A 14065-nucleotide genomic window follows, 5' to 3' on the forward strand; every position below is an offset into this window, starting at 1 on the left:
CTCTCACTCCTTCCACCATAATTATCTTTCTGACCATGAGATACAACCTCTGAAAAATCTCCTGGAGATAGGAGCGAATGGCCAAGCTGTTCCATACCTTGGTTATGTGGAGCTGAATGTCACTTTCCCTCCCGACTTTTTGGGGTTCCACCACAGCTGTTGACACACTTGCCCTGGTAGTTCCTGATGTCCAATCAGCTCAACAGCCGTCAATACTGATTGGTACAAACACTCTGGACTTGGCATATGAGAAAGGATTCTCGGACCAACAACCCTCCATTCCAGCCCCACATGGATACAGAACGGTGCTGAAAATTCTTGAGCAACGACACAGACTGGCCAACAGTAACCATCATGGAATCATCAAGCTGCACACTGACGGACCACAGACCATCCCAGCTGGAAAAACTGTTGCCTTGGAGGGGTTAATTTGCGGACGCTGCCTCCAGGCCGAGAAGGCTGTGTTGGTGGAACATCCGACTTTGTTGCCTCTGCCAGGTGGCTTAATGGTCCCGTCTTGTGTCATGGATTTCCCTTCTCACCAGCCATACCACTTACCTGTGGTAATCTGCAACCAGTCTGATCATGATGTAACCCTCCCAGCCAAAGCCATCATTGCGGAGATCAGTGCCATTCAGTCTATTCAGTGTCAGGAAAGGAGTCATGACAGTATGCCTCCTAACCCTGTAACTTCTGGGTTCAACTTCAACTTTGGTGACTCCCCCTTAACACCGGAATGGAAGAGTCGTATTACTGAGAAGTTAAACGCCCTCCATGATGTCTTTGCAAAACACGACCTTGACTTTGGGAAAACCGACAAAGTGAAACATCAGATCAAGCTCTCTGACCCTACTCCCTTCAAACAGCGCCCAAGACCAATCCATCCTCAAGATCTGGATGCTGTGCGCCAACACCTGAAGGAGCTGGTTGACTCTGGGGTCATCAGAGAGTCAGAGTCACCTTTTGCATCACCCATTGTCATGGTGCGAAAGAAGAATGGGAGTGTGCGGCTCTGCGTCGATTACCGGAAACTAAATCTGCAGACTATCAAAGATGCATATGCATTGCCAAAGTTGGAGGATACTTTTACAGCTCTCTCTGGATCAGAATGGTTTTCAGTCCTTGACCTTAAATCTGGTTACTATCAGATTGAAATGGAGGAGGAAGACAAGAGCAAAACAGCATTTGTATGTCCACTTGGATTCTATGAGTTCAACAGAATGCCCCAGGGAGTCACAAATGCACCCAGTACCTTCCAACAACTAATGGAAAAGTGCATGGGAGAAATGAACTTGAAAGAAGTCTTGGTCTTCATTGACGACTTGATTATTTTTGCACCAACGCTTGAAGAGCATGAGAGGAGACTACTGAAAGTCCTTCACCGTCTGAAGGAATTTGGACTCAAGCTCTCAGTTGAAAAGTGCGTGTTTTTCCAGAAATCCGTTAAATACCTGGGGCATGTTGTGTCAAAGGATGGTGTGCAGACAGATCCAGATAAAATCGAGACACTTAAGTCCTGGCCAGTTCCAAAGACTCTTAAAGAACTCCGCTCTTTCCTGGGTTTCGCAGGATATTACCGTAGGTTCATCCAAGGCTACTCCAACATCGTTAAACCTTTGCATGACCTTACTGCTGGATATCCTCCATCACAGCGGAAACTCAGAGCCACCTTCAAGCGAGAGCAATATTTGGATCCTAAGGAACCACTTGCCAGTCGCTGGACTCCTGCATGTCAACAAGCCTTTGACACCATTATCAAAAAACTCACCACAGCACCAGTACTTGCTTTCGCCGATCCCCAGAAGCCTTACCTTCTCCATACAGACGCTAGTTCTACCGGGCTAGGAGCTATTCTGTACCAGGAGCAACAAGGACAAAATCAGGTGATTGCCTATGCAAGTCGCGGTCTGTCGAGGTGTGAGTCAAAATATCCAGCTCACAAACTGGAATTTCTGGCTCTCAAGTGGGCTGTTACGGAGAAGTTTCATGACTATCTCTACGGCACCAACTTCACTGTCATTACTGACAGCAACCCACTCACCTATCTGCTTACCTCTGCTAAATTAGATGCCACCAGTTACCGTTGGCTCTCTGCTCTTTCCACATTTTCATTCAAAATCATGTACAGATCTGGTAGGCAAAATCTAGATGCTGATGCTCTCTCTCGCAGGCCACAGGGGGAACTCTCCAATGACCAAATGTCCCAAAAAGAGAGGGAGAGAATTCTCCGATTTGCCCAACATCATCTGGATCAGTCTTCCTCAATTTCCATCGATCAACACACAGTCAAGGCCCTTTGTGACCGGCAGCTCGTTTATAGTATGGCTGAAAAGATGTCCACTACCGCACTCATCCAGTCACTAACTGCCCATGCCGACAGTTTGCCTGACAGCTTCGTCAACGACACTCAGTTTGCATCTCCTGTTGTTCCTCAGCTGACGAACGTTGAAATCGCTGAGAGACAGAGGGAAGACCAGACCCTGAGGCATGTCATATGGCTGCTAGAGACTGGGGAAAGTCCACCTCCCGTCTTGCGGGATGAACTCCCAGAACTGCCCCTTCTACTCCGAGACCAACATCGCCTGGAGCTCCAAAACGCCATTCTCGTGAGGAGGAGGCAAGTTGGGGACCAGCTCTATCACCAGCTAGTGTTACCTCAGACATTTCGGGCTGAAGTACTGTCAGAACTGCATGACAAGATGGGTCATTTGGGCATCGAACGTACTCTTGACCTCGTACGTCGAAGATTCTACTGGCCGAAAATGGCCAATGATGTGTGGAATAAAGTGAAGACATGTGAGAGATGCACCAAACGGAAGGCCTTACCTGAAAGAGCAGCACCCCTGGTGAACATTCGAAGTTATCGACCTCTGGAACTGGTTTGCATGGACTTTTTATCACTGGAACCTGACAGGAGCAGAACCAAAGACATCCTTGTAATAACAGATCACTTTACCAAGTACGCTGTTGCTGTCCCCACTCCAAACCAAAAAGCAAAGACTGTCGCCAAATGTCTCTGGGACAATTTTCTATTTTATACATAATTTTCATTATGGTATCCCAGAAAAGCTCCATAGTGATCAAGGACCAGACTTTGAGTCACGCACAATAAAAGAACTCTGCAAAATGGCTGGAATTCACAAAATAAGAACTACACCATACCATCCACGAGGAAATCCAGTCGAGCGCTTTAACAGAACACTCCTGAATATGCTCGGAACACTCACCACAGAAGAGAAAACTCACTGGAAAGATTTTGTTAAGCCCTTGGTCCACGCATACAACTGCACCCGGAGTGATGTTACTGGCTACTCACCCTATGAGCTCATGTTTGGTCGACAACCTCGCCTCCCGATTGACCTGGTCTTTGGACTGCCTGTGGACGGCAGTCAACCCACTCATTCACAATATGTCCAGAACCTGAAGTCAAATCTAGAAAAGAGCTACAAAATTGCCATTGGCAATGCGGAGAAGCTCATGGGAAGAAACAAGAGCCGTTTCGACCAACATATCACCCCCTCTGAACTGGACGTTGGTGACAGGGTGCTGGTACGTAATGTGAAACTCCGAGGCAAACACAAAATCGCAGACAAATGGGAACCAGACATCTATGTGGTGGTAAAAAGAGCAGAAAATCTTCCAGTGTACACTGTCCGACCAGAGAACAAATCCAAACCGATTCGTACTCTACACAGAGATCTCCTATTACCATGTGGATTCTTGCCACATTCCACTAGACCCAACCGAACAACTGTAAAACCAACCAGGAAGCAGTTATTCAACCTTTCTGATGAGGACTGTGCACAACCTCAGTCAGAAGATGAGGATGAAATGATACCGCATCAATGGTATGATCCTGTCTCAGAGCCTTTGCAATTCACCACTGTCCACAATCTGCCAGAACCGTCATCCGCCGTTCCAGCCACTGAACCTTTACCATCTGACACGCCAGTCTGTGAACCTGATGCGCTCCCTTTGCCTCCTCTTGAGCCAGCAGGGAGCGAAACCCCTGACTCAGAAACCCCTGTCAAGGAGGAAACTCCTGATACTGTGGAATCAGAGGACAGTCTGTCCTCTGCTGAACCTACCAATGTTGAATTGCCGACTGAGTCCAGTATGTCCTCTGCTGCTGATCTACCATCTAACTTTGACACCTCCAGCTCTGGACTAGAACCTCTGAGAACATCAACTCGGACCAGGAAACCACCAGACCGGTTACAATACTCTAAGCTTGGTCAGCCCATCTTGAAGAGTATTCAGGCACTAGTCCATGGCTTAACCACTGCCTTTACTCATGCACTGGAGGATGAAGAGGACCATCTACTTACTGCCACTGAACAACCTGTCATCCGGAACCAACCACCATGTACAGGGACGTACATGAGATCGAGGGGGGAAACTGTAACCCATATCAACTACTCCCTGTCACATGACCCTCGTCAGCTGATTTGAGGTCCCTCTCTTGATTGGCTCCTTCCACGTCGCGGCAACTCTGAAAACCGGCTGTGGAGGGATACTTCCGGGTTCGACTCCTGCTGTGGCTGTAAGCTTATGGCATTTAGAACGGTGTTGGAAAAACAAAGCGTTTTCTCCCCTCAATTCATTTCACCTCAGCGGTCAGGTTTTGTTCCCTCCCTATGAATTAATCTTCTTCATATTGAAGTGGCGAGCCAGTAGGACCATTCTTTGTTTTCCCCTCTTTTCCCCCACTTAGCCGTCTTTGGATTACGGACATATATTTCCCCATTGTATGAAGCTGGACCCTAAGGAGGAATACCTTAAAAGTGAACTTTAAAAAGAAAAGGACCAAAAAGGACTCTTAGCAAAAGGACTCTTGCACAAAAAACCACAGGATTGACTTATCATTTAATTGTGGACATTTATGTTGTGTGTTGTATTAATTATTTTGTTCCATTTCCCCTTTCCCCCATTTATTCAATATATTTTTGGTACAGGATATTGCAGTCTTTGGTCTCATCATTCACACCATCTAGGCTCCATAAAGAACTATTTCTTCTGCGCGTCAGTCAGTCAACTCATCCCTTGAAATAAAACTAGTCCTTATATAACTTAGCGTTACACAAGACAGGCTGTAAATTACTTACAAAGAAAGCTGAGAGGCAGTACGTGTCGCTTTTCTATTTAGAGAAAATTATCCTAAAGTTGCTGTATATATAATTCAGGGCATTTTGTAATTAATCAGGATGATAAAGTGGGAAAGATGCACTTGTGGAGGTATGTGGTATTATGTGCCCCAAACATTAGGCTAAGGGTTTCAAACATATGCTCCAGACAGAACCGGTGCAGATGACTCGGATAACAGTGAAGGAAAAACACAATCTGCCAATCAAACCTTAAACCCATTTTCTCCTTTCTGCTTCTGTAATTTCTGCCTGTCTGCTTTTGTAGAGCAGAATAGGTAAAGCACATTACTGCAAATCACATTCAATCACATTCAATGAAGCACATTTCCATCTTGCGCTTTCCACCGATGCCCTCTAAAAAGTCAAGTGTTTGCTTTTTATAAAGCTGTGTTTTCCACTGTGCTCTTTAATTTAGGTAGTGTAACACATTTGATTCCCTTTGGCTTGCAGCTGGCTCGGTACTCTACGGAGGGGCTTCTCCAGCTTGGTCCCCTGGGGTCCACCACCTTCCTGCCTGATACAAAATGCCTCATTGATGATGGCAGAGGACGCACTCCCAGTCTGAAAAAATGTGATGCTGTGGCGAGGATTTCCCAGAGGCTTTGGGACTTTACACAGGTAAGAAGAAAACGTGCATTTAAAAGTGATGATTGGACGTGTGCAAGTCTGTTTTTTCCTTAAAAGCACTTTAAAAATTTGCCGTTATTTTTGTCTGTGTTTTCATTGCAGAATGGGCCGATCATCAGCAGGGACAGTGGCCGATGCTTGGAGGTAGAAATGTCCAAAGACGCCAACTTTGGCCTTCGCCTTGTGGTCCAGAGATGCTCTGGTCAGAAGTGGATGATACGAAACTGGATTAAGCATCCCAGGCACTGAAACCAGAGAAAGACCTCTGAGACAGTTTGGGCAGCGTTTCAAGTCACAGTTAGATCTTAAACTGTGGACAGTTCAGAGAGAGCAGAGCGCCGGTGGTGCTGGTGTGTGGTATTTCACACCACAGACTACACAGTACACTGGGTCTCCCTCGGGCCACAGAGCTTTCCTATACTGAGTTTTAAAGAAGAATATGATCAATCTGTGGGTTCCACTGAGCTGCACATTCATACCAGACCTTATGGCAGGCTGCACCGTTTGAAATGGCCCACATCTGATATTCAGCTACAGTTGTACATGTATAGAGCAAGTCATCTGAGTGCAGCCCCTGAAGGTGGTTCAACGTTCTAGTAATTATATTGTTTCTACTGTAAAAGTATCAGCTCTTTGGAGATGAGAACGCGTGGGTGGGTGTGTGATTTTTTTTTTTCCTGAGTGAATCGGAGCAAATCAGAAGATATAATTGCTGTCAGTTGCCACATGAAAGTGATTATTTTGGGCTGTGGTATGGAAAATTGCTTTGGACTTAATGTGCTGCCCTGGCAAGACATGTAATAGGCTTCAAAGGGGCTGCCCATCATTAGATCGGGGGACATTTCAACTGCACTCACATAAACCACGACGGTTCTTTGTTTCTTTGGACTGTATTGCTCACTGTGGACACGAGCAATCACGTGCCTTTTTGTCTCATTTTTCTGCTTCATCTGACCAGGGAATGTCAGTCCCAAAAGCATGTACAAAATTATTTGAAAGTTATTAATATATAAAACAATGTATAAAACAGTCTAATGATAGTAATATATTGTAAAGGGAAAAAACAGTGGAAAATTGATATCCGTAATCCGATAATAAATTAGGATAATAAAATCATTTTTATGACAAATCACCTCTTTGATGTTTTTTTTCCCAGCGCTTTATGAAACTGGTGTCAACTTTGGCTTCCTGTTGATACTTTTTTGTTTGTTACTACTATATATTGGAAGGCTTGAAGCAATCAACGGCTGCAAAATCATGTCTTTTGTTGTGCCCGCTCTTACAACCACCTCAAGCCACCATCGGGTCTCGAGCCTTGTGAAATGCAATTGCTTCCAATGACTCACAGGATAGTTGGTGTTCAGAGAGCACAGAGAGCCTTCCAGTGATTGTGCCCAGAAGGTAACCTCTTTAACATTTTTCTCCAATGTAAGCAAAAAGGTGACAGGTGACCCTGCTGGTCTCTTTTCAAGTGTTTTTACTGTGTTTCTATCAGAACATGCTATAATACCTCGACTCCACCAGCACTAGAAACGTCTGCACTGCTCTCGCACAGCTTTCAGTTATATGAGGTTGGCGTTTATATGGCCTCGGCGTCAGCAAAGTAGCTTGTAACAAATAGATGAAGTGTTTTACAGGAACATACACAGGAAATTTATTGATTTTGTTTGAAAAAAAAACATCAACAGTTTGCTGCTAAAATCTAAAGTATACTTGAAGGAGACATGGTAGTCAAAGGATCCTGAATTGAAATCTTTTCGAGAATACCGCAAGAGCAAAGATGGTGATAGAAGTAACACTGCAACTTTTATGTTCACCGAAGCTGCTATAATATAGTCTGTCTTTGTACTCTACACAATCGGGACTTCTGCAACTAAACTTGGCACACATATTATTGTGTGCGTGTCAGTAACATGCACCTGACAAAAATGCATGAATTTTATACTGTTATTTCACCAAATTTGACTTCATAAGTTGATGTGGCAAATGATGTAATATGATGCTATATCCATACTGTAAACATCACAATTTCAAGATATCAAAAATTCTTGCTGCTTTGAGCATGTGTATGACAAAAGAATTTCCCTCGGGATAAATATCTCATCTATGTTATCGTCACAAGATTAAAATGCTACATGCTTTTTTAAGGCGTTACAGGTGCACAAATAAAATAGGTTACTTTAGCTAATTGGTAGGTGTTGCTAGGCAACATAATGATGAAAATAGTAATTGCACTGATCCTTATAAAGAGCTTTCCTTCTTTGAGTAGAGTTGGGTTGAGCACTCAAACAGCTATACACATGTCTTGTTCACCCAAGCAGCCCACCTTTTTACTATTTCTAAGTGCTTTCTAGCTAACAGTCAGAAACATTCACACTCAGTGATTCGGTATCTTCCCAAAGGATAGACTGACATGCAGACTGGAGTAGCAACTCCAACATCATTGTGAAGTTTGCGGACGACACTACAGTGGTGGGTCTTATCACCAAAGCTGATGAGACGGCCTACAGGGAGGAGGTCAGCGCCCTGACCCACTGGTGTCAAGACAACCATCTCACCCTCAACGTTGCAAAGACAAAGGAGTTGATAGTGGACTTCCGGAGGTGCAGAGAAGTACACACCCCCATCACCATCAACAGCGCTGCGGTGGAGAGAGTGAGCAGCTTCCGCTTCCTTGGTGTGCATCTGGCTGAGGATCTTACGTGGTCAGGACACATAAACAGAACAGTGAAGAAGGTGCAGCAGCGCCTCTTCTTTCTCAGGAGACTGAAAAGATTCTGCATGAGCCCCCGCATCCTCAGGACCTTCTATCGCTGTGCCATTGAGAGCATCCTCACTGGATGCATCACCACCTGGTACGGCAACAGCACCACTTACAACCGCAAAGCTCTCCAGAGAGTAGTGCGGTGTTCTGAACGGATAATTGGAGGTGAGCTTTCCTCCCTCCAGGACATCTACAGGAAGCGAGCCTGAGGAAAGCCGGGAGGATCATCAAAGACTCCAGTCACCCCAGCCATAAACTGTTCAGACTACTTCCATCAGGAAGGAGGTTCTGCAGCATCCGGTCCCGAACCAGCAGACTGAGAGACAGCTTTTTCCATCAGGCCATCAGACTGCTGAACACTTCATAGACACCTCACCTTCACTACTGGAACTTCAACATTATGCACTCCACACTGTATATAAATGCCACTTGTTTTGCACAATATCCAACTGCCAACCTCTGTATATTTTATTTTATTGTTTATTCTATTAAATTTGTAAAATATGTATATATATACACACACACACATTCAGTAATATGCATACACTCTTATATTGTACATATATTTATTCATATAATTCTCAGATTTAGCCATTCTTATATTTTGCTTGTTCTTACGTTATTGTATTTTTGCACACCTCTGTTGCTTGTGAAGCTCACACACAAGAATTTCACTCGCATGTACTGTACCAGTGTACCTGCACATGTGATGTGACAATAAAAGTGATTTGATTTGTTATTTGCAGCACAATAGATTTCAGTCATGTTTATCATCATAATAACTCATATGGATAAGAATATTCATGGACTCAAGAAGTACTTGAGTGCCAGTTTTGGTTGTTCAACCCCTGACTGTGTCTAAATTGGAGTTTGAGGGCAAGCAGACAGATTTTTATGTCTTCTAGTATTAAAACTGTGTTTGACTTGCTATAGTACAGCAAACTGCCCGTGTCTACTATAACTTCATTTTATCCACTTAGCTAAAGCAGCAGGAGCATGACTACTTAATTTGAAAAAGCTGAGTTTTTTTCTTACACAAAAAACTGCCTGTTTTCTTGTTTAAAAAAAAGTATCAACATATTCTCATAAAGCTGCCTTTTTCAGTATTAAAGCCATTTTGTTGTATGTAAGTGTACAAAGAGCCGATAGTGTAAAGACACACTATCACTAAAGGAAATAATATTTTAGTTCTACATTGCAGTCGGTATTTCCTGACAGCATGTTTCCCACTGTGGTCTGTGTGTCAGTGTATTTCCTGCATGTATGTCTTTTAACATGAATGTATAGAGAAAAATCCACTGTTGGTAGAAATAATAAGCAGATAATGAGCATAACATTTGCAGAAAAGAGACATCCTGCTGTAAAATGTTGCTGTTTACTTTTGTGCCCTCCACTCTCATATTTCCGATTCTATTCTTTTTCATTGTTGTATGGATACATTTAAGAAATTACAGTTCAGTTTCATGACTTTGAAGAGGAAGAGCTTAGTGGCATTGGGTTAGTCAGACCAAGTGAGAGTCAGTTAGGAAGTTTAAGGTAGGACAATCTTAAAGAAAAAGGAGCTGAAATGGCCAACATTTTATTTTTTTAGAGTTGTGACTTATAGAAAGCTGCTATAGTAGGTGTCTGTAGGATCCGTCCATATTCTAAAGGCCTATTTTAATTTTTTCTTCCAGCTGGTTTACCCTGAGAGATTATCTGCACTTACCACCATGTCATGCTTCTTTGCCTCTAATCGTTTTATATAAGCAATGCATCATCTCTATGTCCTCTGCACAAAGACCATTCCTGCCCTTCTAAGGTAATATCTTATTCTGGTCACTGACATGGGTTACAAATACATTGTCACTGAAATGTCTCACTGCCCCTATGTCAGGAAATAGCCTGAACCAGGAAGTTATAACTCTAGCAATATGGATTTCCCCTGGCTGAACACCTGCAAAATAATGTTACCACACCTGATAGAAGGAATGGATTCAGTGGGTTACAGCTCTGTGCCTGTCGGGTCGATTTACAGCAGGCTCCAAGGAACAGCACGAATTGAGAGCTACAGTACTGCATGTTGCTTAGATGTATTTGAATTAGTATAGTTTACATATGCATATAAAAAGATTGGTATTGGTATTTTTTTTCACACCTAAAATAACAGCAGTTTAGATTTTTATAGTGCGAAGTGACCGTCATCTTAGATCACCTCAGTGACTCTCTGAATTCAAGCCTCAGCTCTGCATGAGCAGGCAAGGTATGAGTGACAGCTCAACCAACACATTTTGGGCGGATTATAATTTAAAGTAACATATGTGAATTAAAGTTTGAGATTAAATTCAGTGTACATAACCAAGAAAAGCCTCCGACTGTCTTACAGGTGAGTGTGCCTGCTGAGCGTTTGAGCACTGTACGCTCGAGCGTCAGACAACAGCTCCTGAATATGCTGCAGCAGGTGAACAGAAAGGTTACCTTGCATTCAAATTTTCATTTTCTCTCACAGCCAATGACAGTGTGACAGTGAGTGATGGGCTGGAGAGCAGGAGGGTATAGGACCGTGTGTGTGACTGAGTGGGGGCTGGAGGCGGAGAGCAACGATGGGGCCTGGTGGGTGCTGGATGGACAAGGACATCACATCAGTCACCTGAGCCTGGGACCCTCGTTCGTTCTCATTGTGATGCTGACAGTAGTTTTTTTTTATTCCTGGACTGCAGCCAAGAGGGATAGGTGACTTCATTACTCAGACAGCAATGGGCTGTGGGTGCAGGGGGCTCTGTGGCTTCTCTTTCAACAGCATCTGATACAAGTGTGGCAAAATACAGCAATTCCAAACCGATGCTAATTCCCAGGACCAATATACAGTTACTGGATACAGTCTGCACATATATTCATAACTACGAGAGAGCCAGGAGAGTAATCAGTTTTTTTATTTATCTGCAGAGAACCTGACAGCAATTACTGGTGTGTTTGGAACGCACAGAGATCTGGACAGATATCCAACTCAAAAGTAAGAAAGTTTTAATGAGCAAAGTTAGGGGGGCGAGCTCAAACCTGTATAATTATCTAGTAAATATATCTAAAGATACATTCTGAGCATCGGTGCATTGCAGATGTTATCTTCAGACATGCATATTTAGACATATTCATCAAAGCCATTCAGCACTTTAGGAGATTTTTATTTATTTATTTTGCCCACAGCCAAAATGACCTTTTTGTTCTCTTAACTCAAATTCATCCCCAGGGGTCTTTTTTGAAAGTCATTGTTTCCTGCAGTCTGCTTAACAGCCAGTCTTTATGGTCACTGTCAGGGTCATTCTCATACTGATTAATGCCGTGTAGTTTATGAGCCTTTCTGAGGATAAAAAGATCATTTTCCTTTACAGTATGTCACCACTTTATTAGCTTTTTCTCAGGGCCAGCCAAGGCTCACTCTATTCTGCGTTCCCTTGTCGTATTAAAGTCCTTGTTAAGACCGACCCACTTACGTACAAGTCGAGAATAAAAGAACACTCAAATAAACTCGACATATATACGATGCGCTTTCATTTTGAGGTCCCGTTCTGCAATTGTATCCACTATACCAAAAAAAAAATCCTTTGATATGGAAAAGATATATAATGGGTAAATGTCATTAATTCTAACTGTAAACCAGCTCTCCTGTTGGTCCTGATTTTATTCAAGGTTCAGCAATATACCTTCCAAAACCTCTACAACAAAACAAGGCCGATTTCAAACACTACATGTAGCTCCATCGTTGTAAAGATATATAGAAAATTATATTAATTAGAACATGTAAAACTCTGGTTACTTTTTGCATTTGAATTAAATGAGCTGCAATGGCTGCAGTCACAAAAAGTACAAAAAAAAAGCTGAGTGTGAAAAATTAAGTGCACCATTACTGCAGCCACAGAAATTGAGAGGCTCTAAAAATTGAATGCACTTGATTAACTGACCAACAGCACATGTGAGCACCTCTGTAAAAGCATACACTTTAAAGTTTGCTGGTTTGGACCATTCATGAGTGTGTTAACACAAAGCCAAGGAGGAAATACATGAGCAATGATGTTAGAGAAGAAAAAGAAGCAATTGTTGCTGCCCATCAATCTGGCAAGGGTTATAAGGGCATTTGTAAACAATTTGAAGTCCATTATTCTACAGTAAAAAGACTGTTCACAAGCAGAAAACATTTAAAACAGTTACCAATTTTCCCAGGAGTGGATGTTCCAGCAAATTCACCCCAAGGTCAGACTATGAAACGCTCAAAGGAAACTGTAAGTACATCTTAGACTCCACAAGCCTTAATTAGCATGTTAAATGCTGAAAGCTGGTGACAGCATAATTAGAAAAGGACTGAACAACCATTGATTGTTTGGAAGGGTTTCCAGGAGAAAGCCTCTTCTCTCTAAAAGAACTTGGCAGCCAAGCTTGAGTTTGCAAAACTGTGCCTGAATAAACTAGAAGGCATCTGGAACAATGTCCTTTGTACAGAGAGGACCAAAGTGAAGATGTTTGGCCGTAATGCAGAGCACCACATTTGAAGAAAACCAAACACAGCAAATCAGCACGAATATTTCACACCAACTGTCAAGCATGGTGGTGGACTGGTAATGATTTGGGTTTGCTTTGCAGCTAGAGGACCTGGGCACCTCGCAGTCATTGAGGCCATTTAGTCGAAAGAATCGAAGCAACATTGTAAAGCGCCAAGTGGGCCAAAATTCCTCCACAACAATGTGAACGACTGAAAACCATTTCTTCAAAGGTGCTTTTCACAAACTGCTTCTGTAGTAAAATGACAGTTTGATAAGTTGTATGTTGCTATTTATCGGAGGTTGTGTTTAATCTGAAGATCTGCTTAAGTTGAGATGATTTTAAATATGTCCTGATATGCAAAACCGAACTGAAAGAGGATGTACTTTATTTGTCACATGACTGTATTTCCCCGCAGTCCCCTCCATATAAATAGAGTTCAATTAACTGCATTAAGAGCGTAAGAGTGTCATTTTTCTGGCTTACATTGTAAAGATGTGTGATGTGTATTTTGTTGCTCAGAGCATTTAACTGTTTCCAGTATATCATAAATAATTCTAATTAAAATGTTTACTCCATTAAGTTGTGTACCAAATCTTTTGGTACTACAGAGTGCAGATCTGCTGAGTCCTTTAGTCCTAGTGGAGAAGTGATTATGTGAATTTTCCCAGTTCCCAAACTTTTAGTGAGTCTTTAGCTACACGAATTTCTAACACAGGCAGTGTGGACACAGCCTGGACTTGTTCAATGCACATTACTCTATTTAGAGAACTATTGACTGTTCACTGTTGTCACAGTGACCCCCCCCCCCCCCTCTCAGCTCCAGACACTCTGCTATCAGCACCGATCCTCCCTCCACACACCTCCGTCCCAGCGCACTACTGCGTGAATAAGGAGACGGCTGCTAGCCATGCCAGCTGGCTTCCCCTGGCACGGCCCCCTGAACCCACTGTGCCACTCCTCCCCACCACCACAGAACTATTTCTTCTTGTTTATTCTTGCACCACACTCCACTGGG

At 43.1% G+C, this 14065-nt stretch overlaps 1 protein-coding gene across 1 annotated transcript in view; it reads left to right on the forward strand.

The window, feature by feature from the left end:
• The window catches only part of galnt9 (polypeptide N-acetylgalactosaminyltransferase 9), a 107359-nt gene extending 100459 nt beyond the window's left edge, over positions 1-6900 (forward strand). The window contains exons 10-11 of the mRNA XM_084947524.1: positions 5595-5762; positions 5874-6900. Coding sequence (XP_084803650.1) covers positions 5595-5762; positions 5874-6020 — 315 coding nt within the window. The 3' untranslated portion in view covers positions 6021-6900. The remainder of the gene's footprint in view (positions 1-5594; positions 5763-5873) is intronic.
• Positions 6901-14065: the final 7165 nt, after the last annotated feature.

This window comes from Perissodus microlepis, chromosome 12 (assembly GCF_051167445.1).
Source record: "Perissodus microlepis isolate ML-2025 ecotype Zambia chromosome 12, ASM5116744v1, whole genome shotgun sequence".
NCBI classification, from domain to species: Eukaryota; Metazoa; Chordata; class Actinopteri; order Cichliformes; family Cichlidae; genus Perissodus; species Perissodus microlepis.